The 26,784-nt window shown below is 55.7% G+C and overlaps 1 protein-coding gene and 1 gene segment (V, D, J or C); both read left to right on the top strand.

Annotated features, from left to right (window-relative positions):
• LOC142821336 (Ig heavy chain V region 3-like) overlaps positions 1-26,784 on the top strand; it is a 250,481-nt gene that overhangs the window by 123,651 nt on the left and 100,046 nt on the right.
• LOC142821368 (uncharacterized) lies at positions 11,727-14,054 on the top strand. Its single transcript, XM_075912266.1, has 2 exons — positions 11,727-12,518; positions 12,714-14,054. The coding sequence occupies exons 1-2, from the start codon at positions 11,969-11,971 to the stop codon at positions 13,304-13,306; spliced, it is 1,143 nt and encodes a 380-aa protein (XP_075768381.1). The 5' UTR covers positions 11,727-11,968; the 3' UTR covers positions 13,307-14,054.

The following is a 26,784-nucleotide window of genomic DNA, read 5'->3' as shown; positions in this document are numbered from 1 at the left end:
GAGAGGGGGTGAGAGCTCTGGGGAGGGGCTGAGGGAGAAGGAGAAGGGGAGACGTGGTCAGAGAGGGGGAGTGTCCCGACAGACACACCGAGGGGCTGGGGCTGAGGGGGGCACTTACCCAGCAGAGGCAGGAGCAGAGGCAGCACCATGCTGAGCCAATCACTCTAAGCTGGGAGCTGGGTTCTCAGCTCAGCTACTGGCCCCATCTGGTGCAGGGGGGATGGGACCCTCCCCTCTGACACAGGCAGAGGAAGTCACAGCCTCAGGTGTGGTCACCACACAGCTTGGCACAGGGCGTGTGGGGGATGGCTGCCGATTTTCCATCGCTGATACTGTGGAGGGGGGAGGAGCTCAACCAGCAGCCCCTAGTGACTGACAGCTCTGGGGCTGGGCCCAGGATTCAACTGGCTTAAAGGAAACTTCGGTGAGTTACTTCAGTTTACGCCAGGCCCCTTCAACCGCAGGAGACGCAACACACTGACCCCAGCGGGGGATTGACAACGCTCTCCAGCCAGGCCCAGATCCAGCTGGGGCCCTGCCGTGTGTTTGAAAATAGCACTGGGAAGTTCTGCCGGGCTGCAGGGAACATTGTCACAGACAGCGAGTGACGGGCCTGGGGCAGGTTTCCAGTCCCCAAACCCTGACCCTGTGGGATGGGACTGACCCCGCTCTGGGCAACAGGAGCTGGAGGCCGGGCCATGTCCAGCTAGAGATGGAGCTGGGGGGCAGAGGGGTGAGCAGGACAGGGGGCCACCTGACGGAGGTGGGGGCTGTGACACAGCAGGTGTTTCTCTCCCTGGACACGGCTGCATTTTAGATGCATTTCAGTTGCTCACTCAAGTGTTGATGGCGTCCAAAGCCCCTTCAGACCCTGTGGATTTTCCTCAGACCTGAGACGGGTGTTTCTAGCCCAAAGGGGTCACCTTGTGGGGAGAATCCCAGGCACAGAATGAAGGGCCCTTCACAGAACTAGGCAGTTCCCTGGCTCTAGGAGCAGCAGGGGGCAATGAGGAAGATGAGGATACTGACGAGGAAGAAGGAGCCTCCCACTGCCAGCTCCAAGACCCTGAATACGCCAGGAGCAGCACCAGAGGGTAACTGAGTGTGTTTACGGATGATTATAATTTCGAGTGGCTCCCTTGTAGGGGTGTGTCTACACTACAATGTTAATTCGAACTAAGAGCCGTTAGTTTGAATTAACTTTCATGGGGTTACACATATAAACCGCTAGATCAAATTCAGTCGAACTAGCGGAGCGCTTAATGCGAACTAGGTAAACCTCATTCTACGTGGAGTAACGTCTAGTTCGAATTAAAGAGTTCGAATTAAGGGCTGTTTAGCCACTTAATTCGAACTAGTTGGAGGCTAGCCACCCGCTGCCATCCAGACCTCTGACTCTTCCCAGGACCAGGCTGGTGGCTCCCAGGAGCCTGCCCGAGGCTGCAAGAGGTGGGTGCCCACCTGGTCTAGTGCGGAGATTGGGGACCTCATCGAGGTTTGCGGGGAGGCCTCCAACATCCACGATCTCCGCACTAGACACAGGAATAGATGTCAGCCTGGCCACCAAAGGTCACATGTGAACCCAGGAGCAGGTTTGCATGAAAATCAAGTTGATCCAGTGAGACCCCCGACCCTGAGCCCTGAGCTTCTTCACACAGCATATAGTCAACCTGTGGAACTCCTTACCACAGGAGGCTGTGAAGGCTAGAACTAGAACAGAGTTTAAAGAGAAGTTAGATAAATTCATGGAGGTTGGATCCATGGAGTGGTATTAGCCAGGGGGTAGGAACGGTGTCCCTGGCCTCTGTTTGTGGAAGGCTGGAGATGGATGGCACGAGACAAATGGCTTGGTCATTGTCTTCAGTCCATCCCCTCCAGGGTACCTAGTGTTGGACGCTGTCAGCAGACAGGCTACTGGGCTAGATGGACCTTTGGTCTGACCCAGTACGGCCGTTCTTATGTTTTTATGTTCTAAGCTCAGGGCTCAGGGTCGGGGTCTCACTGGACCACCTTGATTTTCATGCAAACCTGCTCCTGGGTGGCCAGGCTGGCAGCTCTCCTGCCCTAGACGGCCACTTTCCTGTGCCTAGTGTGGAGGTCGTGGATGTTGGAGGCTTCCCCCCAAACCTCAATGAGGTCCACGATGTTCGCACTAGACCAGGGGGGCACCCGCCTCTTGTGGCCCCGGGCAGGCTCCTGGGAGCCGCCAGCCTGGTTCCAGGAAGAGGGGGAGGGCTGGGGAGCATCGGGTGTGTGGCTCGATCTGTGCCAGGTGCAGGGTCTGCTGGCTGGGTGCTGGAAGGCTTGCACCTGGCACGGGCACTGTAGCCAGCCCGTGCCCCTTTAAGAGCTCCGGGGCCGGGAGGGGGGCATAGAGTTTCCCTGGTTGTGCCCAGAGTGGCCACCAGGGCAAGCTGGGGAGGGCTAGCCTCCCACTAGTTCGAATAAGGTGGCTACACAGCCCTTAATTCGAACTACTTAATTCGAACTAGGCTTAGTCCTCGTGGAATGAGGTTTACCTAGTTCGAATTAAGCGCTCCGCTAGTTCAAATTAAGTTCGAACTAGCAGTTCGCGTGTGTAGCGCCTCCCAAAGTTAATTCGAACTAACGACTGTAGTGTCGACATACCCTTACTCTCTCACTGGCCCCCTGGATATCCCCTGTCTCTTGGTTTAACCTTTTACAGGCAATTTAATTAACTGAATGTCTAGAACGTCTAAAATACGGCAGTACTGCTCCCGTCCATCCTACTTCTTCATGGACTGTGTGAGCCCAAATAGCTTGACCACAAAAAAGTTAAAAGTGCAACTTCCATGAAGTCTGACATAGCCAGAGAGTGGAACAGAGAATTGAACAAACAAATCTTACATGAATGTGAATTGAATTTATCACTTACCGGCACAGGGGAGACAAAACGGGGGCACAAAGCTTTGGTCATTTATAACAATTTTTAGTGTGATGAAAGTGAAAGCAGGAAGTCAGATACTGACTAAATTTGAAGAAAATGGCACGTGAGAAAGGAATGAGCCCTTGAGAGACGCCATCTTCTCAGGCGAGACACCTGATGGCGTCATGGAGCAATAAAGCAGAGAATGAAGAAAACTTTTGGTGAGCTGACGGAGTCCCTGCTCAGAGACAGACCCGTGTGGGGTATTAACGATGTGTGAAAAGAGAAACGGCTCCGAGAAAGAGATTCCAATTCAAAACATGCTCCCCAGACATGCAGGGCAGCAGACGCTCTGACAGCAGAAGCCCCAAAGCTGGATTCGCCAGAAGGGGTTTTCCGTGTGCTCCGTACCAGTGAATGCTGCTGGAATAGACCCAATCCAAGAGGGTCCCACTTCCGTTGAAAACTGACACGGCCTGTGAACCCAGGTGCAGACAGTTCTGTGGAAGTTGTGGGTCACTGCCTGGGCCCAAAGACAGTGTTCGCTTTGGGAAATTCTATCACAGATACTGGCGGAAATAAATGCTTTGTGCAATGCTAAAGATCCCAAATACAGAAACACACATGCTCTGAGCGTCAGACACTCCAGCTGGGTGATTTCTCATAGACACTCTTGGACCAAGCAGTCCTGAGGAGTGGGGCAGGGCTTGGAACATTTCTCCCACTGACACCAGGTTCACATTCTGTCTGAGCAAGATGAGGAGAAACCAAAAGTAGAACCTAAAGGGGCCCCAGGCAAACACAGGGCCGTGGTTACTGTGGAACACACACAGCAGTGGCAGGGGTGGGGCTTTGGTAACTAGCATCAGACTTAAAAACCCACCAATTCCAGGCTCCCATCTATTGTCGTATTGAAGAAAGTGTCTCCAGTTGTAGGCCTGGCTGCGTGTGCGAATCCCTTCCCCCAGGGGCAAGAGGAGGTGACAAGTTCACATGTTTGTCTCCAGTTCATGGGTAGAGTGTGGGGGGAGGAAGCAAGAAAGTGTTTTCCCCTCTGATGTAGCACAATTGTTTGACGGCTGTCTGGGGGCTTCTTACACTGGGCAGGAAATCGCCCCTCCTGTGGCAAACTAGCGCTGTACTTCACACGTCATCCTGTGGCTTTTCACAGTTCCAGAGCAAACACTTAAAAATAACCTTAGGACAGGGGGTGTGGTCATTATCATAGAATCATAGAATAATAGGACTGGAAGGGACCTCGAGAGGTCATCGAGTCCAGCCCCCCACCCTCAAGTCAGGAGCAAGCTCCGTCTACCCCATCCCTGACAGATGTCTATCTAACCTCTTCTTAAATATCTCCAGAGAGGGAGATTCCACCACCTCCCTTGGCAATTTATTCCAATATTTGTCCACCCTGACAGTTAGAAACTTTTTCCTAATGTCCAATCTAAACCTCCCCTGCTACACTAATGACTTTCTTGTAAGTCTAACCCCTTTGCAGAGCAAACCAGCCCCAGGTGCCCTGGTCCAGTCTCCAGCTGTGAGCTTGTCAGTTCTTAGCTAATCCCTGCAGCCAGGACAAGAGCAGGGATCAGATGTGTCAGCGTCACACCCCGGCCAGTTTCACTTCTCTTCCGTTGGCTGGACCCACATACACTGGTCAATCCACATTGCCTCTCTGGGAATATCTTGTATATCAGCTGCACCCACAGCACATTCCCAGCACACACACAACTCTGTCTGCACACGCCGCACACACAGCGCACAGGCACAGTCAGCCCTGGGTCGGTGGTTTATATCTGACATGAAAAATACATGAAGGATTGAAGAGGTTGTGAGTGAAAACAGGCAGAATAAAGAAAGTTACAAATTTCAAACAAATAGGAAGCACGTGGCTAGTTCGAACACACCAAACTTATGGTAAACTTACCCTAAAATGTTTTTATTTCACACAAGCCAAGGAGCCAGAGAGAATCTTTCCTTGTGACTTGGGTCCCTGGCTCTCCGTTTGGGGGTGTCATGCCAGCCAGAGAGAGAGAGAGGCTGCCACAGACTTTCTTTTGGGGCTGGAATCCTTTGTTCTCCACCCCCTCTGCCTAGCAAACCCCACTGTGGAAATCACAGAAACATTCCAGTTCACCTGAGGACGTGGGGTTTGCCGATCAAAGCTCCTGGTTCTATAGATCTTGGTTAGTCTCCAAGGTGCCTTGTTTCTGAAATCACAGACTAACACGGTGACTCCTCTGAGAGCTTTTTACCAGCCATTAAGTTGATCACCCGGCCATTAGGGTTGCCAGAGGAGAATCCTTTCTAGCTCCCATTTGCCCATTTAAAACCAGAGACAATCCCAAACTGCACAGCTCCAACCTGCCACACGGGAATGATTCACCCATCAATGTGAGAGGCACAGACCCAGCAGGGTGTGACACTAAAATGGATCACTTACAGAAGGTATGTTGCCCAAATCATCTGGGAGTGATGCAAATTGAGATCAATATGATCATTTTGGGGAGGGGGACCCTCAAACCCTGCCCCGTTGGTGTTCGAGCCTTGGGCAGCCTGGTTCCCCTTAGTTCCAATAGAGACGATTAAACAGACTCGCAGAGGGCAGCCGGATCTCGTTCTGTGGCACTGGGATGTCATTGTCAAGTGCCAGGGGCGAGTCCCGTGACACTTCATGAGGCAGAGGGTGCACACAGCGTTGTGTCGGTGTGTAGGGTGTGAATACAGGGGTGCAGGAGTTCACACAGAGCAAGCAGACTCTGTGCACGAGGGTTCTACCCCGATGAATACGCGTCTGTGCCCTGCTCCAGACACAGCTGCATTTTCGTTGGTCCTGGAAGCGTTGCTGGTGCTCAAGCCCTTTCAGATCCTGTGGATGTTTCTCAGCTCTCACTCCAGGGCTTCCCACCAGCATCTCCCCCTCCAGGCTGGAATTCACAGGGAGCAAGGGCAGCCTGAAGGGGTCTCCTTGTGGGGAGAATCCCAGGCACAGAAGGAAGGGCCCCTGCGCAGAACAAACCAGGCACCTGGATCTAGGAGCAGCAGCAGGAGACGAGGAAGATGAGGCCGTTGATGAGGCAGAAGGAGCCGCCCACGGCCAGCTCCCGGACACTGACGAAGCTGTGACCTGCTGAGAAAGAATCCGGAGTGAAACCAGCCGGTGAACATCACTGCTGATGGGACACATGTGGTATCCATGTGTCTGTGCTTCTAGCACCCCCCACCCCGAATCTCAGCATCCCCCAGCTGGGATGTGAAACCCACCCACAGCCCTTCTCTTTCAGAGTGGGGGACACTGACCCTCATTCACCTCACACGAGTGTCTGTTCCACTCTTCTCTGCCTGCCCTGTACCCTGCCCTGCTCGCGATTGGCCCTTGGGGTCTGGGAGCTGGTTTCTCCACTGGGAAATGTGCTGGGTGAATCTATCTAGGTAGGGGTCAGCAAGCCACGGGCTGCCTCACCTGGCACTGGGACATTCCTGGTGAGGCAGAAACCACTTCCAAAATAATTCTGGTGACACCCACAACTCACTCCACTGCATTGGAAATGGCACATTCCATCTGTACCAGCCTGCCCCAGAGGGGGAAGGAAGGTCCAGTGTTAAGGACAGAAAAAGGCCGGGGGGGGGGGAGGAGGGGAATTTCACCCCCACTTCATTTTCTCTCCATATTACCCCAACCAACCTCCCTCTCCCAGCAGAGCTCCTGGGGACGGGTCTTCTCCCATGGAAATAACAATCTCAATGTAATGAAGATATTAGGGGTGTCTCACCAGTCCTGGGGACATTCACGGTGACGTTCACAGCCTGGCTCTTGAGGGACGGGATCCACCTCCCACTCACGCTGTCCTCGTACCCGCAGGTGAATTCCCCGCTGTCATTGGGACTGGCCCGTGGGATGCTGAGCACAGAGCCCTTCACAGAGCGGGAGCCGGGCTCCATGGTGCTGATCTCAGACCCTGCGTCCCTGGGGACAAACTCAACTCCGTCCTTGTAGAAATGAAACCTCCTCTCGCCGGTGTCCCCTGGGGCCGTGCAGGTGAGGAGCAGGGGGAGCCCTTCACTCACCGCTCCAGACAGGGGATCCACACTCAGCACTGGCTGGGGAGGGGGATCTGTGGGGAACAGCAAAGGGGAGGGGTCGTCAGTGACAGGACAGGGGAGAAAGCGAAGATTTTGCCCACTATTCAGTGCACTCAGAGCTGACTTGGACTCTCTCTCCAGAGCTCTTGGTTCACATCAGGATGCTGGGGGGCTCCCCACAGACATGAGCGAGGGCCAGGCTAGGGATGGGAATTGCCCCTTCACACACAATGGGGGCTGCTGGGATGGAGGAATTTTGACAAAGCTCCGAATTTCACACAGTGGCTCCCGCACTTCAGGGCAGCAGGACACTGAGCTTCATCTCCCTGTCTGGGGACACGGCAACTCCCTGTCTGATTGGCTCCCCGCAGAAGGTGAAGGGACCATTCCCCAGGCAGGGCTCTCCCTGCCCCTCCCATCTGGACCTGCAGGTTTCACTCCCAGACCTGACAGTGTCTCTACAGTTCCTGTTCTGAACCAGTGAATGTTCCTTCCACCATACCTGTTGCACCTATAAACTGACTAAAGGGGAGGCTGTTAACCAGTTCCAGGTGCACCCCAAATCTACCAGGAACCCGGGGGTGATATTCCAGGGGTTTGAAACTGACCTGTGTGGCCCTGTGTGGAGATCAGCGTCTCACCCTGGGCATCATGGGAAGATACCCTGCCCTGGGGCCAGCAAACAGCAGGAGAAAGGGGGACTCACCTGTCACTGTGATATTGATGGGGCTGCTTGTCTCTGATAGGAGCTCTCGCCCAGACAGCGTCTTCCAGAATTCACAGCTGTACACTCCGGCCTGTGACCCAGACAGCTGCAGGGGATGGTTGTAACTGTCCCAAGGGGAGGGGAGTTCCTTGGAGTGGATTTCCCGGCCATCCCTGAAGAACCGGAACCCAGAAACGGCTGGTGCCCCAGCAGCTGAGCACGTGAGCGTCACGGCTTCCCCAGTGATATAGACAGGTTGTGGAGGGGACACGCTGAGCTGAGGGGCTGGAAAAGAGAAGAGGTTGGAGGAGGGATGGTTACTATGTGGGCGGCTGGTGACAGAGGCAGAGGGAGAGCCAGGGAAGGCAGAGGGGGGACGGGTCATGGACACAGACCCCAGCCAGCCCCAGCTCCAGGCTTCGGAATCACATCCCTGCTGGGCCATGCAAACCCTGAGCAGCAGAGATCTCCCTGCTTGAAATCTGTTGGGACCAGCTTCCCCTGCTGGGTACCTGAGGGAGCAGCTCCTGCCCAGGCCAGCTCAGCCTGCAGGGACTGGAGCACGCAGCCTGTGCAGCCAAGGCTGGGGGTGTCAATGAGCAGCTGGCCCTAGGGGGTGAGAGAACTGCCCCCAGCAGGCACAGACCAGGACTCCTGGCACTAAGGGAAGGAGGCAGCCATGTGCCACAGAGCCCTGAATGTCTCTGAGGAGCTTCCCACACTCCTTCTGGGACCTGACCCAGTGACTCCAGGGAAGCTCCAGCCCCTTTACCCCTTCTGGGATCTCGCCCATTCACCCACTGGGTATTGGTGCCAGCAGTGGGGTGGTAACAGGACAGTGACCAGTCCCTCTCCTGACGCTAATCACAACAGACCAGTCAAGCAGCTGCAGGGCTCAATGTTTATTGAGGGTCTCTCTAAAAGTCCCCAGCTCAGAGTCCCACTGCTGTGAGCTTCCTGGCAGCAGTGCCCCCTGCAATCCCAGCACTGTGAGATTCCCTGCCTCAGTGCCCAGTCTCTGAGGATGAGCTGCCACCCAAGCCCACTATGGAGTGTTTCAGTTACAAGGAGTAGCCCTGAACAGAGCCAGGGGCCAAAGCTGATGTGCTGGGATGGGCCAGAGATTCCCAGTGACCCACCCACCAAACAGCAGGAAAGGGGCTCACCTGTCACTGTGATGGAGACGGGGCTGCTGCTCTGAGATGACTTTGCTCCTTCGGAATTCTGTCTCCAGTATGCACAGGTGTAGGACCCAGCCCGTTCCCTCTCCGCTGGGAATTCCAGCCAGAGCCCTGAAGTGGGGTTGAGGAGGCGCTGCTGCCCTTTTCGAAAGAAGTATCTGTATCCCCCAGCCTGCTCACCGTGCGGAGGGGAGCACATGAGCCTAACCAGCTCCCCGGGGGGATACGCTTGGTACATGGCTTTCCTCACGAGGGTAGGAGGTGGCAATGTGTCTAAAACAGAGGCAGAGAGGTCAGTGGAGAGAGAGAGGCCAGGATGAAATCACGAGAAAGTAAGAGTGAGAGGAGAAACATAAACACAAACCAGCCACATCTCATTGCCCAGCACCTGCCCCCACGTTAGGAAATACCCCACGGCAAACACACCACGGCCTGATTCTCTCTCTCTTGTGTCCCGTTACTTCTCCCTCGATGATGAAAACCCAGAGTTCATTCCCAGCTGGAATTTGTGGAGATCCCACTCCCAGAAACCCGGTTATGTAGAATCACTGTCTTGTCACCTGTAGAGCCCTCCATTGTCACGTGTCTATTTCCCATGTAGGAACTTCTGGGCAAGGATTCAGTCTCCCCAAAACCTTCCCTTTGTGACACTGAACAGGCTCAGCTCCTGGAGTCTCTCCTAGAACATGGACCTGCCTTCTGCCCAGCTGCGCAAATTCCTCCACCCATCTTCACTCCTGCACCCCACAACCTGCTGCTCTATGCTCAGTGACCCCCAGTGTCCCTGCCCTGGCCCCCAACCTGCTGCTCTACCCTCCCGAGTACAGAGGAGCTGGGAAGGGGATTGTGCTGAGAAGCAATCAGGACTCAATTGATCTTGCTGAAGTTGCCAGTGAGGGGCTGGGAAACACCCATGGTGCAGGGGCAGCTTCTCCCCTATGGCCTGGGCAGGGTCCCACCAAAGAGATGGCCCAAGTAGCCATCAGCTGGGGCTGCTCTTCTGCCTTCATGGACGTGGCTCTGGACTGGAGCTGCAGCTGCAGGTTCAATGATATCTGGACCCACCTAGGAGATGACATGGGGGCCCCTGGAAATCCCTCTTCCCTGAAATTTCAAACACTCCCAATGTGGGAGGTAGGGGAGCCCCACCCCCACTGACTGAGTCCTCCCAACCCACCATAAGCATCTCAGCTAGGTCAGGAGACGTCGTTACCTGCGGGGGTCACCGGCCTGGGGAGACTCTGGAGCAAGGCTGGAGGAGAAGAGCAGAGAGGGGGGTGAGAGCTCTGGGGAGGGGCTGGGGGAGCAGGAGAAGGGGAGACGTGGGCAGAGTAGGGGAGACTCCAGACAGACACAGAGAAGGGCTGGGAGCGGAGGGGGGCACTTACCCAGCAGAGGCAGGAGCAGAGGCAGCACCATGCTGAGCCGGTCACTCTGGGCTGGGAACTGGGTTCTCAGCTCAGCTACTGGCCCACTTGGGGAGCGGGGGGATGGGACCCTCCCCTCTGATGCAGGCAGGGGAAGTCACAGCCTCAGGTGTGGTCACCGCTCAGCTCGGCGGCCTGACCGAATTCGGTGCTCGTTGCGCAGGGCGTGTGGGGGACGGCTGCCAATTTTCCACTGCTGACACTGGGGAGGAGCTAAACCAACAGCCCCTAGTGACTGACACCTCTGGGGCTGGGCCAAGGACTCAGCTGGTGTAAAGGAAACTCAGCTGAGTTACTCTAGCCTCTACCTGGCCCCATCAACTGCAGGAGAAGCAACACACTGACCCCAGAGGGAGATTGGCGACAACTCTCCAGCCAGGCCCAGATCCAGTTGGGCCCTGCCGTGTGTTTAAAAATAACACTGGGAATTTCTGCTGGGATGAAGAGAACTTTAGTACAGACAGCGAGTGACGGGACTGGGGCAGCTTTCTAGTCCCCAAACCCTGACCCCTTGTGATGGGACTGACTCCACTCTGGGAAACAGGAGTTGGGGCTGTGACACAGCAGCTGTTTCCCTCCCAGGACACAGCTGCATTTTAGTTGCTCACTAAAGTGTTGATGGTGTTCAAAGCCCCTTCAGACCCTGCGGATTTTTCTCAGACCTGAGACGGGTGTTTCTAGCCCAAAGGGGTCACTTTGTGGGAGAATCCCAGGCACAGAATGAAGGGCCCTTCACAGAACTAGACAGTTCCCCGGCTCTAGGAGCAGCAGTGGGCAATGAGGAAGATGAGGATATTGATGAGGAAGAAGGAGCCTCCAACTGCCAGCTCCAAGACACAGAATAAGCCACGAGGTGCAAGAGAGGGTAACTGAGTGTGTTTATGGAAGATTAAAATGTAGAGTTGCTCCCTTCTAAGGGAATAGAGGAGTTTAGAGATGTGCCCTGGATGCTGGGATGGTGAACCCAAGCCCAGCAGATCACCACAGATGCTCTCCAGGGTCTTGTGTTAAAACCTCCATCCCATTTCATAATCTTATAGAAGAAAGTGACCTCAAGAGGTTTTCAAGTTCCATCCCCAGCTGCCATGGCAGGACAAGCACAATTGACATCATCCGTGATGGATGTCTGTCTAACCTGCTCTTAAATATCCCCAGGGATGGAGATTCCACAACCTCCCTCGGCCATTTATTTACTGGCTGGTTTGTTATTGAATGAACCCCAAGATCATGACAGGGTGTCAGGAGCAGAGAATGAGAAGGAAACTGACAGCTCTGTGGAACTAATCTCTGTGGGTATGTCTACACTAGAAAGTTAGTTCGAACTAACGGACGTTAGTTCGAACTAACTTTCCTATGCGCTACACTAGCGCTCCGTTAGTTCGAACTTAATTCGAACTAACGGAGCGCTTAGTTCGAACTAGGTAAACCTCATTTTACGAGGACTAACGCCTAGTTCGAACTAGCTAGTTCGAACTAAGGGCTGTGTAGCCCTTTAGTTCGAACTAGTGGGAGGCTAAGGCTTCCCAGGTTTCCCTGGTGGCCACTCTGGCCAACACCAGGGAAACTCTATTGCCCCCCTCCCGGCCCCGGAGCCCTTAAAGGGCCACGGGCTGGCTACTCACTTTGTGCCAGTTGCAAGGCTGCCAGCACCCGTGCCTGCACAGCCTGCACCTGCCACACCATGAGCCAGCCATCCGAGGGCTCCCAGCCCTCCACTGCTCCCCACGACCAGCCTGGCGGCTCCCGGGAGCCTGCCCGGGGGCGCACAAGGCGGGCGCCCGCCTGGTCAAGTGCGGAGATCGTGGACCTCATCGAGGTTTGGGGGGAAGCCTCAAATGTCCACGATCTCCGCACTAGCCACCGGAACGCGGCCGTCTATGGACGCATGGCTGCCAGCCTGGCCGCCAGGGGCCACCAGCGCAGCCGGGAGCAGGTGCGCTGCAAGATTAAAGACTTGCGGCAGTCCTACTCCCGGGCCTGCCTGCCAGGGGCTGACCCGGAGGCCTGCCCCCACTTCCATGCCCTGGACCGCCTCCTGGGGGCTCATGCCGTCCCTGCCCCCCGGGACGTGATTGACCCCGGGGCAGAGGGACCGCTCCTGGACACCGAGGAGGAGCAAGAGGGCTCTGAGAGCCAGGAGCCTGCTGCCAGCCTTCCCAGGACCCGGGACCCCCGAGGCACCCCACAGAGCCGCTCGCCTGCATCATCAGAGGCCGGGGAGGCGTCCACCTGTGAGTACCCTCGTGTTCCCCTTATGTGTACGGGGGGCTGGGGCGAGAGGGAGCCCCGGGACCGTGCGCCTGGGCCTTGCCCACCACGGAGCAGCAGCTGGGGATCCTGCAGGGGCCCTGGCCTTGCAGAGGGGAGCTGGGTTTCACACACCTGGGCCCCTGGGGTAATTGACCGCTGGTCTTCTTGCACCACAGCTGCAGCACCAGGGACTGCAGGGCGCACCACACCGCCTGCAGCAGCCGCCCGCGCCCGGGCAAGCAGGACAGCCAGGAACCAGGAGGACTACCAGAGGCGGCATCTCCGGTTCCTGGACCGACAGCTCCGTCTCCAGGACCACTGGGTCCAGGAGGACCTCAGGCTGCGCCAGAGGAGTCTGGAGGCCCTGGAGGAGCAGGGCCGTGCCCTGCGAGGCCACCTCCAGAGCCTGCTAGACCGCTTTCCATTTCCTCCTCCCCCTGCTCCCCCTCTTGCTCCCCCTCTTGCTCCTCCTGCTCCCCCTCTTGCTCCTCCTGCTCCCCCTCTTGCTCCCCCTCTTGCTCCTCCTGCTCCCCCTCTTGCTCCCCCTCTTGCTCCTCCTGCTCCCCCTCTTGCTCCCCCTCTTGCTCCCCCTGCTCCCCCTCTTGCTCCTCCTGCTCCCCCTCTTGCTCCTCCTGCTCCTCCTGCTTCCGCTCCTGCTTCCTCCACACCCCCTGTCCTCTCTGCCCCCCCCTCCACAACCATTCCCCACCGACGCCCCCGGACCCGCAGTGTGGCGAGACGGGAGAGGCACCCAGACTCCCACCCCTGAGCTTTCCTTTCCCTTCCTCCCTTCCCTCCCCTCCCCTTCCAGCTCCCTCGTCCCAGGTTTCCCCCTCCCTTCTCCCACCTTCATTCCTCCCTCCCCCACCCCAGTTCTGTGAAATAAACAGACGTTTTTGTTGGAAAAACAGGTGTCTTTATTTGACAGTAGGTAGGGAGGGGAAAGGGGAAGGGGGGGGTAGGGTGGAAGAAGGCCCCGGTGGGGCATGCAGGGAGAGGTCAGTCCTCCTCCTCCTCCACCTGGAAGCTCTCCCGCAGGGCTTCCCGGATCCGGATGGCCCCCCGCTGGGCTTCCCGGACGGCGGCGGTGCGGGGCTGACCGTAGTGTCCAGCCATGCGGTCAGCCTCAGCCATCCAGGCTGGCAAGAAAGCCTCCCCCTTCCGCTCACACAAATTGTGGAGCACACAACATGCCGCCACCACGGGAGGGATGTTGTGCTCGGCCAGGTCCAGACGGGTGAGGAGGCATCGAAAGCGGGCTTTCAGTCGCCCGAAGGCCCCCTCCACCACGATGCGGGCCCTGCTCAGCCTGTTATTGAAGGCCTGGCGGGAGGGATTGAGGTGTCCCGTGTAGGGCTTCATGAGCCAGGGCTGCAGTGGGTAGGCGGCATCCCCCACCAGGCAGACGGGCATGTCCACGTCCCCGACCCTGATGTGGCGGTCGGGGAAGAAGGTCCCGTCCTGCAGCCGCTGGCACACGGAGGAGTTCCGGTACACCCGGGCGTCGTGTGCTTTGCCGGACCAGCCCACATTTATGTCCGTCAACTGTCCCCGGTGGTCACATACGGCCTGCAGGATGACGGAGAAGTACCCCTTGCGGTTCACGTACCGGGACGCCTGGTGTTCCGGGGCACGGATGGGGATGTGCGTCCCGTCGATGGCCCCCCCGCAGTTGGGGAAGCCGAGGGCGCCGAATCCCCGGATGACGGCGTCCGGGTTGGCGAGGCGGACCACCCTGCGGAGCAGCACCCGGTTGATGGCCTTGACCACCTGCGGAGAGAGACACAGCAAAGCGCCAATCAGTGGGGCGCCCAGGTGGCTGGGAGCGTGCGTGCCCTGGCAGTGCCCCGCGCCCCACTCCCAGAAGCAACCCCCCTGGCAGCGTGTAGTATGGCCGGGACAGCCCGACCCCTCCGGTGCGGGGCGCTTTCGCCTCCTCCCGCCCCCCCCTTTGTCCCTGGGGCGGCCCATCCCCTCCTCGCAGCCCCCCTCCCCCCCGGCTCGGTGGCCGACGAGCGCCGTACCTGCATGAGCACTGCTCCGACAGTGGATCTCCCCACGCCGAACTGGTTCCCGACGGATCGGTAGCTGTCCGGCGTGGAGAGCTTCCAGAGGGCGATGGCCACCCGCTTCTGGAGGGGGATGGCGGGCCTCATGCGAGTGTCCCTTCTTTGCAGGGCAGGGGCGAGCCACTCGCAGAGCTCCAGGAAGGTGTCCCTCCTCATCCTAAAGTTCTGGGTCCACTGTCGGTCGTCCCAGCGCTCCAGGACGATGCGGTCCCACCAGTCGCTGCTGGTGTCCAGACGCCAGATGCGGCGGGGCACGCCGGTGCCGGGGCGCCGCCGCGGCTCCTCCACGGCCCCCAGGGCGGCCAGGCGGAGAGGCAGGGGGCTGACGTTCCCCAGGTGGTGCCAGGCAGCCTCGAGCCATTGCTGGCAGGCTTGCAGCAGCAAGTCCAGAACGTGCACCAGAAGGTGCAGGGCGAGCCGTGGCTCCATGTTGCCACCTGCGGCGGCCCCCCCGAAGGGAAGCACCGACACAGACGGGCACAGAGACCGACGCTTTGCTGTCCCTCGGCGAGGTTGGCAAGCAAGCAGGAAAAGCTGAGAACCGGCTGTCCAGGGGGGGTCCCTTTAAGCACGAGCCTCAGATAGCCTCAGACAGCAGCCACACAAAGCAACTGCTGACCTGATGCCCTGCCAGAACCGGTTTCAGCTGCCCTTAAATGCCCCCCTGCGTCCAATCAGTGTGGACGCGCTAGTTCGAACTAGCAAAACGCTAGTTCGAACTAGTTTTTAGTTCTAGATGCGCTAGTTCGAACTAGCTTAGTTCGAATTAACTAATTCGAACTAAGTTAGTTCGAACTAGCGCTGTAGTGTAGACGTACCCTGTGTTTGCCACTGAAATGGAGGATGCAAACCGAGTTGAGCAAAGGCTTCTTGTCCAGGCTGCTCCCTGCTCCGGCACTTTGAATGCAGAAGTTGGGGGCCCACAAGAGACCTAAAATTACCTCCCACTAAAGCTTTGGTGTAAAAAACACTGTAAGGTCTCAGATCCCCTGACCTTGCGTGGGGGAAGTTCCAATCACCCAAATGCAAAACCCTTTGAGATGACTCACTTGAGAACTTCTTCCTGTGGGGTAACCCCAAGCTCTTTAAATCTTCCTCAAGAGAGATTATGAAATCAAAGGGTAACTTCTTAATAGCTGACCTTCCAATTCATGCTCATTCACACAGAACCCCCTGACGTGTAGGACACAAGAATCAGATCATAGACCTTAAAAGGTATTTTATTAACAAAACAAGAAGACAGACTTGATTGCTACGTGTTACAGAGCAACTAATAAATGGCAGGTTAAAAGGACAGATTCATTCAGTTGGTATCAGGGGTCACATGGGCTAAGCAGAGAGGAGTTGAACCACACCACAAAATAAAAACAAAATGGTTGCATCTAACTGAACTTTCCCTGTTCTACTCGCATCTGTAGTTCCAAGATTAGTCTTGCCTTAGGCACAGATATTGCAGAAAAAACCTGACTTAGTCCATCTCTTGCCCAGCTCCTGCTCTGAACTCACACAAAAACTAAAGCAGGAGGAACACGGTTTTCTATTCAAATCTCACTCTCTTATCACTGTCTCTCCTGGCCCCCTGGATATCTCCTGTCTCTTGGTTTAACCCTTTACAGGCAATTTAATTAACAGAATGTCTAGAATGTCTAAAATACCGTAGTACTGCTCCCATCCATCACACTTCTGCATGGACTGTGTGAGCACAAATAGCCTGACCACAAAATATTTAAAAAGTGCAACCTCCATGAAGTCTGACACTGTCAGAGACTGGAATAGAGAATTGAAAAAACAAATCTTACATGAATGTGAATTGAATTTATCACTTACAGGCATAGAGGAGACAAAATGTTGGGGGCAGAAAGTTTTGGTCATTTATAACAATTGTAAGTGTGATGATAGTGAAAGCAGGAAGTCAGACAATGACCAGATTTGAAGAACATGGCAAGTCCAAAAGGAAGGAGCCGTTGAGAGACGCCATTTCCTAAGGCTGCTAACACCTGATGGAATCATGGAGCACTAAAGAACTGAATGAAGAAAACCTTTTGTGAGTAGACAGAGCCTCTGCTCAGAGACAGACCCATGTGTGGTATTAACGATGTGTGAAAGGAGAAAAGGCTCCAAGAAAGAGATTTCAATTCAGAACATGCTCCCCAGACATGCAGGGCAGCAGACAACAAGACATCAGAAGCCAAAGAGTTGGATTCACCACAAGGGGTTTTCTGTGTGCTACGTATCAGTGAATGCAGCTAGAATAGATCCAATACAAGAGGGTCCCACTTCCGGTGAAAACTGACACGGCCTGTGAAATCAGGTGCAGACAGTTCTGTGGAAGTTGTGGGTCACTGCCTGGGCCCAAACTCTGCGTTCCCTTTGGGAAATTCTATCACAGACAATGGGGAAAATAAAAGCTTTGTGCAATGCTGAAGATCCCAGATACAGAAAGTCAAGTGCTCTGAGTGGCAGACACTCCGGCTGGGAGGTTTCTCACAGACACACTGGGATCAAGCAGTCCTGAGGAGGGGGGCAGGGACTGGAACATTTCTCCCCCGACACCGGCCCCAGGAGCTCAGGTTCACATTCTGTCTGAGCAAGATGAGGAGGAACAAAAAGTAAAACGTAAAGGAGCCCCAGGCAAACACACAGACGTGGTTGCTCTGGAACAAACACAGCAGTGCAGGGGCGGGGGGGGGGGGGGGGGATTGGTAACTAGCATCAGCCTTAAAAACCCACCAATTCCAGGCTCATGCATTTTAGTGTCAAAGGAGGTGACGCCTCTTTTAGTCCTGGCTGCGTGTGCGAATCCCTTCCCCCAGGGGCAAGAGGTGGTGACAAGTTCACATGTTTGTGCCCAGTTCATGGGCCAGGGCAGGAATCAGAGATGTGTTTTCTTCTCTGTTGTTGCACAATTGTTTGTCTGCTGTCTGGGTCCTTCTTACACTGGGCAGGAAATCGCTTCTCCCCGTCAAACTCCTACTGTACTTCACACGTCATCCTGAGGCTGTGCCGGGGTTCACAGTTTCAGAGCAAACACTTAAAAATAACACTAGGGCGTGGGGTGGGGCCCATATCAGTGGAGACTCTAATACACAAATATCTCACAAAGTTTTAACACTAAAGACATTCTTGTAAGTCTAACAGAGCAAACCAAGGGAGGGGGGAGAGACGCAGGGAGATGCAGACAGTGCCTCCTTCCTTATCTGGCTGCCTTCCGGGTGGGCTTCGTCACCACCTCGCTGTACAGCACATGCGCCTCTGCAGCAGGCTGGGCTCTGTTTCTCGACTGACTTCTGTGAGCATCCGAGGCGGGGAACTTGATGTGCGCGTAGGTGATTTCTGAGCCCTGGAGGGGGGGGCAAAGAAACAGTGAGGGGGAGGGGTGTATAGGCATTCAGTGCTTGAATGATGCACTAGGAAGGATCTCTATGAAATTGGGGGTTACAAGGATATTGGAGGACAGAGTGAGAGTGAGCTGAGAAAATTTGGAGAAGTGCCCTGATATCTTCTAGGAGGGGCAAAGATCGCCAGGTAGGAAGGTAAATAAAAGGCACCTTTAAAAATTGAGTTTTACTGGCAGGGCAGGAGCACTGTGGAAAAGGAGCCCAAATTGTCTTTGGTTCAACAGAACGAAGTTGCTGGGAAAAACTCTCCCGTGGCTCTGGGCTCTATGAACGGGAGCGCTGTGTGTGACGCAGCGGAGAGGATTACCCTTCGCAATGTGACACTGGTGAGGGCTCAGGTGGGACCCCCTCTCCAGGCCTGTTCATCACACTTGTAGAAAGATGGGGACAAACTGCAAAGAGCCCAGAGGAAAGCGACCGAACTGACCAGATGTTTGTACAATACGACTCAGGTGACAGGCACACAAATGGGGCCTGTTCAGTCAGGAGATGAGACAGCTGAGGACAGAACAACCCTTCTGAGACAATGTTACAGACAGGACAGTGACCGGCTGTTCTCAGTGTCCATAGAAGGTTTAATTAATGCTACCTCAGCACAGCAGGTAACATTAGAAGACTTGCTGTCCCGGCCCTGCCCTATGTTTCTGTGAGTCTGTGGCTGTTTGGAGTGATGGGGAAGGGACGACCAAATCTCAGCCCTTTCTCCGGCCTGAACAAACCCCGGACAGCTTCCCTGTGGGGCTGTTCTCTGCCTGCCCCGCCCCAGACAGGAAGCTACATCTCAGGACTGGGCACATGATTCTGGCTGTGCAGTTTCAAGGCAGTTGGACTGTGCTGGGGGATTGAATCTCTAAATCCATTCCCGTTACCTGTTCCGCCTGCTCCACCCCAGCACCCGGGGCTTTGGGTCGCTTTTTGTGACGACTGGGATTCGTGTTTCTGGCGTGTTCTCTGGGTGCAGATCCCTCAGGGCTTGTCAGAGGCTTTGGAACTAAAACAGAATCAGAGGAGAACGGAGCTGACGTGGGCAGCAGCAAGAGGGAACGACTCCACCAGTGTGTGACCCTGAGAAAGCAGAAGCCAAACTCAGCTTTGTGTCTGTTGATTCCAGTACGTGTGTGAGTCTGCGGCTTCCACCAGGGCACAGGGTGAAAACACATGAAAATATCTCTGTACGTGTGTGTAGATGTGTATTTCTGCAGTCCAGAGCCAGGAAGATTCCTGGAAGTTTTACATTATTTTACTGCTCCCTTAACATTAACCATAACCACAGCCAGTGACCTTCATGATCATCTCTAACCTCATTGCTCTTCTGCTGCCATGACCCCGCCCCATAGCCACGACCCCAACAACTCACCCAAAATGCCCCAGAAGAAGGGCCCAGAGACCAGAGTTCTTACTTGGTACAAAGGGAAACTCAGATTCTCGGCTCCGCCCCCCACTTCCCATGTGAGCTTGGACCCATGGGGAATTGGCCACCTCAGTCCTGTCAATATTGTGTCTCATGCCTCATCTCTCCACTCGTGAAATGGAGCCAGTTGCTTGTGGGGATACACAGATGCTGTGGCAATGCCTGGCCCTTCCCACTTCAACATAGAATCAGGCCGTGACAAACGATTTTCTGTCTTTCAAGCAGCATCTGAGGGATGGATTTGGGGAGTGAACAGGAAGTGAAGGAAAGTGCCAACAATTCTCTAGGCTCAGGGTTGCAGGGTTTCCCCTCTTTCCTGTCTGACTAGTGCTGTGTGAGGGGTATTTGTCTCAAATCAGACAGCCGTAGAGCAGGTTATTGGGCATCATGTGTTAGAGAAGCCAAACAGGGACCAATTCGTGTTTGAAAAGCTACTAAGAGCTTTAGAACATGGTCGTCTTTTTCTGGAGAGGCTTTTCAGTCAGAGGTCGATATATCCTGGGCCAGGCATGTTGGGATTTGATCTCCACACACCCCTTGTGCTACATGAGTTTGTGGCTGATCATGGTTTGAAATTGTTTACACTGCTCATGGCAGAACAGTTATTGGCTAGACCAATGCAGGTCACAGCCACCTCTCACTCACCTGTTTTCTTCCTACGGCAGTAGCAGATCAGAGCAGCCAGGGCTCCAGCTGGAAGCAAGATGCCGCCGGTTATCAGCAGAATTTCGTTGGCTTTCAGTGAGGCTGTTCATACAGAAGACATAGAAAAGGCAGGGAGGACAAATGAGAACAGCCAGACCACCATGGAACAAGTCCAGGGCCCACGCGGGAATCTGCCCTTTCAACAACTATCCTGTGCAGCCCTTCACTGCTGCCTATGGCACGATCCATCTGTAGCAGCTTCCTCCTCATGCCAAAAAGGGGAAGGAAGATTTTGGGGTTACGGGCCTGCCTGGGGCATGGGCTATGGGGGTTCCATTGCTTGCTGTAGTGCAGGTCCCCGGAGCACAGTCCTTCTCCTGCCTCCTTTTCCCATCCCTAAAATGGGCATGGGAAGGGTAAATCCACCAACAACAGCCCCTCGGAGAGTTGAACCATCAAAGCACCATGGCTAGAAAGGCTGTGAAAGGGATCTAGAGATTTCAAACTCCCCTTTTTTCAATCTCCACATGGAGTCTGCCGCCTGATCCAACCTCCCACTCACAGCAGAGGTCCCAGGGATGGGTCTCCTCCCATGCGAGAAACACAGGGAGCTGAATGAAGGTATTAGGGGTGTCTCACCTGGGCTGGTGACATTCATGGTGATGTTCACAGCCTGGCTCTTGAGAGACAGGATCCACCTCCCGCTCACGTTGCCCTCATACCCGCAGGTGAATTCCCCGCTGTGATTGAGACTGGCCCGTGGGATGCTGAGCACAGAGCCCTTCACAGAGCGGGAGCCGGGCTCCATGGTGCTGACCTCAGACCCTGCATCCCTGGAGACAAACTCAACTCCGTCCTTGTAGAAATGAAACCTCCTCTCACCGGTGTCCCCTGGGGCCGTGCAGGTGAGGAGCAGGGGGAGCCCTTCACTCACCGCTCCAGACGGGGGATCCACACTCAGCACTGGCTGGGGAGGGGGATCTGTGGGGAGCAGCAAAGGGGAGGGGAGAAAGTGAAGATGGTGCCCACAGTTCAGTGCACTCAGAGCTGACTTGGACTCTCTCTCCAGAGCTCTTGGTTCACATCAGGATGCTGGGGGGCTCCCCACAGACATGAGGGAGGGCCGGGCTAGGGATGGGAATTGCCCCTTCACACACAATGGGGGCTGCTGGGATGGAGGAATTTTCACAAAGCTCCTAATTTCACACGGTGGCTCCTGCACTTCAGGGCAGCAGGAAATTGAGCTTCATCTCCCTGTCTGGGGACACGGCAACTCCCTGTCTGATTGGCTCCCCGCAGAAGGTGAAGGGGCCATTCCCCAGGCAGGGCTCTCCCTGCCCCTCGCATCTGGACCTGCAGGTTTCACTCCCACCCCTGACAGTGTCTCTGCAGTTCCTGTTCTGAACCAGTGAATGTTCCTTCCACTGTACCGGGTGCGCCACTGAACTGACTAAAGGGGAGGCTGTTAACCAGTTCCAGGTGGACCCCAAACTTTCCAGGAACCAGGGGGTGATATTCCAGGAGGTTGAAAGTGACCTGAGTGGCCCTGTGTGGAGCTGAGTGTCTCACCCTGGGCATCATGGGAAGATACCCTGCCCTGGGCCAGCCAACAGCAGGAGAAAGGGGGACTCACCTGTCACTGCGATGATGATGGGGCTGCTTGTCTCTGAGAGGAGCTCTCGCCCAGACAGTGTCTTCCAGAATTCACAGCTGTACACTCCGGCCTGTGATCCAGACAGACCCGACAGCTGCAGGGAGAGGTTGTAACTGTCCTGAGGGGATGGGAGCTCCTTGGAGTGGATTTCCTGGCCATACCTGAAGAACCGGATCCCAGAAACAGCAGGTGCCCCGGCAGCTGAGCACGTCAGGGTCACGGCTTCCCCAGTGATGTAGACAGGTTGCTGTGGGGACACTGTGAGCTCGGGGGCTGGAAAAGAGAAGGGGGTCAGGGAAGGGGATGCTTCCTACTTGGGAAGCCGGGGACACAGAGGCAGGGGAAGGACCAGTGAAGGCCAAAAGAGGAAGGAGGGATCCTGGACACAGACCGAGCCAGAGCCAGACCCGTGCCCAGGAACCACGTCCCTGATGGGCCATGCAAACACTGTGCAGCAGAGATCTCCCTGCTGGGAATCCAGTGGGACCAACCTTCCCTGCTTGAGAACTGAGGGGCATCTCCTGCTCAGGCCAGCTCAGCCTGAAGGGGCTGGGGCATAGGGGCTTGCACAGAGGAGGTTGGGGTGTGAGGGAGCTGCCCCCAGAAGGCAAAGGGCAGGATACCCAGCACTAAGGGCTCTGTGACCCCCATGGCAGCTTCCCACACTCCAGCTGGGACCTGGCCCAGTGACTCCAGGGAAGCTCCATCCTCTTTACCACTGCTGGGATCTCGCCCATTCACCAGCTGGGGTGTTGGTGCCAGCAGTGGGGTGGGGAACAGGACAGTGACCAATCCCTCTCCTGACACTAATCACAATGGAAAATCCAGGCAGCTCAATGTTAATTCAGGGTCTCCCTGACAGTGCCCAGCTCAGCGTCCAGTGCTGTGAGCTTCCCTGCAGCAGTGCCCCCTGGCAAGGAGGGGCCCTGGTCCAAGCAGGGGCCAAAGCTGATGTGTTGGGATAGGCCTGAGATTCCCAGTGACCCACCCACCAAACAGCAGGAAAGGGGCTCACCTGTCACTGTGATGGAGATGGAGTTGCTGCTCCGAGATGACTTTGCTCCTTTGGGATTCTGTCTCCAGTACGCACAGGTGTAGGACCCAGCCCGTCCCCTCTCAGCTGGGAATTCCAGCCAGGGCTCTGCAGTGGGGATGAGCTGGCGCTGCTGCCCTTTTCGAAAGGAGAATCTGTATCCCCCAGCCTGCTCACCGTGCGGTGGGGAGCACATGAGCCTCACCAGCTCCCCGGGGGGATACGCTTGGTACGTGGCTCTCCTCACGAGGGTGGGAGGTGGCAGGAGATCTAGAACAGAGGCAGAGGGGTCAGTGCAGAGGGAGAGGTCAGGATGCAATCAAGGGAAAATGAGAAGTGAGAGGAAAATATAAACAGAAACCAACCACAGCTCAGTGCCCTGCACCTTCCCCCACGCTGGGAAATACCCCATGGCAAATAAACCACGGCCTGATTCTGTCTCTCTCATGTCCCATTACTTCTCCCCCGATGATGAAAACCCGAAGTTCATTCCCAGCTGGAATTTGTGGCGATCCTGCTCCCAGAAACCCGGTTATGTACAATCACTGTCTCGTCACCTGAAGAACCCTCCATTGTCATGGGTCTGTTCCCCAAATTGGAACTTATGGGCAAGGATTCAGTCCCCCCAAAACCTTCCCTTTCTGACTCTGAACAGGCTCAGCTCCTGGAGTCTCTCCTAGAACATGGACCTGCCTTCTGCACAGCTGGGCAAATTCCTCCCCCCAGTCTCTGCATCATCACTCCTGCACCCCACATCCTGCGACTCCCAATGACACTGCCCTGCCCCCAACCTGTTGCTCCCCTCTCCCGGGGACAGATGAGCTGTGAAGGGGATGGTGCCGAGGAGCAATCAGGACACAATCAGCCTGTCCCAGCAGAGACAAGGGGCGGCAGGAGAGGACCTGGCTGGGAAGGTTCCTTCATGTGTCTCAGTATCCACAGGCTGCCCCCTCTCCATCCAGGGGAGGTGTGAGGGCAGGTTGGGAGGGGCCTTCACCCACCAGTGCAGCTCCAGATCCCACACTCTGGGGGAAGCAGGAGGCCAAAAGGAGCAGGGTGGTTTCTGCCAATGCTTCAAGCCCAGACCCCCAGCAGTATCTAGAAGGTGCTGCAGAGAAGCGAGGAGGGCTGGCCAGACATGGGGTAGGGAGGGTGAGTTGTTCCACTCACCGCCTCTTCCCTGGGGTCTCAGCAAAACCTGCTTTTTGTGTCCTGGGTTGTGGTGCTGGGTCTATGCTCCTGGCCCTGAGCCCTCTGTGGGAGCCGAGAGCTGGGGCAGAGGGATCCCCCCACACACAGCCCCAAACTGGTGCCCTAAGTAGGCATCAGCTGTGGTTGCTCTTCTGCCCCATGGACTTGGCTCTGGACTGGAGCTGCAGCTGCAGTTTCAATGGGTGACACCTGTGAACGGGGCTGCTGGACCCCCCCAGGGGATGACATGGGGGCACCTGGGAATCCCCCTTCCCTACCATTTAAACAGCCTCATGTGTAGGGCAGGGGATCCCCACCCCCCATGGACTGAGTCCTCCCAGCCCACCGTGAGCATCTCAGCAGGGTCAGGAGGCGTCATTACCTGCGGGGGTCACCGGCCTGGGGAGACTCTGGAGAGAGGCTGGAGGAGAAGAGCAGAGAGGGGGTGAGAGCTCTGGGGAGGGGCTGGGGGTGCAGGAGAGGGGAGGGATGTGGGCAGAGATGGGGAGTCTCCAGACAGACACACAGAAGGGCCAGAGGCCGAGGGGGGCACTTACCCAGCAGAGGCAGGAGCAGAGGCAGCACCATGCTGAGCTGGTCACTGGTTTGGGAGCTGGGTTCTCAGCTCAGCTACTGGCCCTGTCTGGCTGTGGGGGGGGATGGGACCCTCGCCTCTGACGCAGGCAGGGGAAGTCACAGCCTCAGGTGTGGTCACCACTTTGCTCGGCGGCCTGACCGAATTCGGTGCTCGCTGCGCAGGGCGAGTGGGGGACGGCTGCCGATTTTCCACTGCTGATACTGGGGGAGGAGCTAAACCAGCAGCCCCTAGTGACTGACAGCTCTGGGGTTGGGCCAAGGTTGCAGCTGGGGCAAAGGAAACTCAGCTGAGTTACTCTACCTTCTACCAGGCCCCATCGACTGCAGGAGACGCAACACACTGACCCCAGTGGGGGGTTGGTGACAACTCTCCAGCCAGGCCCAGATCCAGCTGGGGCCCTGCCGTGTGTTTAAAAATAACCCTGGGATGTTCTGCTGGGCTGCAGGGAACTTTGGCACAGAGAGCGAGTGACGGGGCTGGTGTGGGTTTCCAGTCCCCAAACCCTGACCCCGTGGGATGGGACTGACCCCACTCTGGGGAACAGGAGCTGGAGGCCAGGCCATGCCCAGCTGGAGAAGGAGCCTGGCTGGGAAAGGGTTGAGGAGAGAGGCCCTGTGCAGGGCCCTGGGGAGGGCCCTAGGTAAGAATCCAAGGTACAAAAGCATCCAAGGAAGCTCAGAGGCATCTAAGATCTCAGCGTCTCACCACAGCACCCTGGGTCCAGCCCCAGGAAAGGTGGACGGGATCCTCCAGCAGATGGAGGAGAAGTGCTGCTGAGTTTGGGAGAAAGTCCTCGGAGTCATTGGCCTGTTCAGGACCAGCTGACGACCCTGCAGAGCCCAGGCGAGTGTCAATGGGGCTGCAGATTATGGAGCCCAGGGAGGGATGGAGAGTTGTGCTGACCAGAGGTTAGTTTACTGCCCTTTGGGTGCGGGGGAGGAGGGTGGTCCCCCCAGGGACAGTCTTTAATGTGACCCAGCTCAAAAGCTCCATCTTCAGCAGCACAATGACCACAGGGCTGACACGGCGGCCGTAACCCTCCCAGGACACGGCTGCATTTTAGTTGCTCACTGAAGTGTCTGTGGTGCCCAAAGCCCCTTCGGACCCTGTGGCTGTTTCTCAGAGCTGGGTCTCCTCCTCCTGGCTGAGACGGGTGTTTGTAGCCCAAAGGAATCACCTTGTGGGGAGAATCCAAAGCACAGAAGGAAGGGCCCTTCACAGAACTAGTCAGTTCCCTGGCTCTAGAAGCAGGAATGAGGAAGACGAGTATTTTGTTGAGGAACAAGAAGCCACCCACTGCCAGCTCCAAGACCCAGAATAAGCCACAAGCTGCAACAGAGGGTAACTGCGTGTGTTCATAGAAGATTAAAATGGAGACTGTCCCTCCTAAGGGAATAGAGGTGTTTAGAGATGTGCACTGGAAACTGGGGTGGAGAACCCAGGCCCAGCAGGTCACCACAGATGCTCTCTAGTGTCTTGCGTTAAAACCTCCATTCTGTTTCATGAGCTCATAAAAGTATAGAACTAAGAGGGTTCATGAAATCAAAGAGTCATTTCTTAAAAGCTGACCTTCCATTTCAGGCATGTTCACACAGAATCCCCTGCCTTTTATGGCACAGATATCAGATCACAGTCCTTAAAAGGTGATTTTATTAACAAAACAAAGAAGACAGACCTGGTTGCTGTGTGCTACAGGGCAACTAAAAAAAGGCAGTTTAAAAACACAGATATTGCTTCCCTGGAAATCAGTTAGTATCCAGGGTCACATGGGCTAAGCACAAAGAAGATGACCCATACCACACAATTAGAAAGTAACATGGTTGTGTCTAATTTAACATTCCCATTTCTACTCACATCTGCGGTTCCAAGGTTCAGCCTTTCCTTAGACATTGACATTGCAGAAAACTCCTGGCTTAGTCCATTTCTTGCCCAGCTTCTGCTCTGAATTCACATAAAAACTAAAGCAGGAGGAACACGGTTTTCTATTCAAATCGCTCACTGTCTTGCCATTCTCTCTCCTGGCTCCCTGGATATCCCCTGTCTCTTGGTTTAACCCTTTGCAGGCAATTTCATTCACCAATTGTCTGGGATGTCTAGAATAGGTAGTACCGCTCCCATGCATCATACTTGTGCATGTGCTGGGTGAACACAAATAGCTTGACCACAAAAAAGCTAAATGTGCAGCCTCCATCAGGTCTGACACTGTCAGACAATGCAGCAGACAACTGGGGAAAAACCCAAATCCTAC

This window comes from Pelodiscus sinensis, chromosome 30 (assembly GCF_049634645.1).
Source record: "Pelodiscus sinensis isolate JC-2024 chromosome 30, ASM4963464v1, whole genome shotgun sequence".
NCBI classification, from domain to species: Eukaryota; Metazoa; Chordata; order Testudines; family Trionychidae; genus Pelodiscus; species Pelodiscus sinensis.
The sequence above is the reverse complement of the archived record's forward strand: the minus strand, read 5'-3'. Positions and strand labels throughout refer to the sequence as shown.

Coding starts and splice junctions, on each gene's coding strand:
- LOC142821368 (XM_075912266.1), top strand. CDS start 11,969: ATGAGCCAGCCATCCGAGGGCTCCCAGCCCTCCACTGCTCCCCACGAC. Junction 12,519..12,713: donor GGCCGGGGAGGCGTCCACCT/GTGAGTACCCTC, acceptor CTTGCACCACAG/CTGCAGCACCAGGGACTGCA.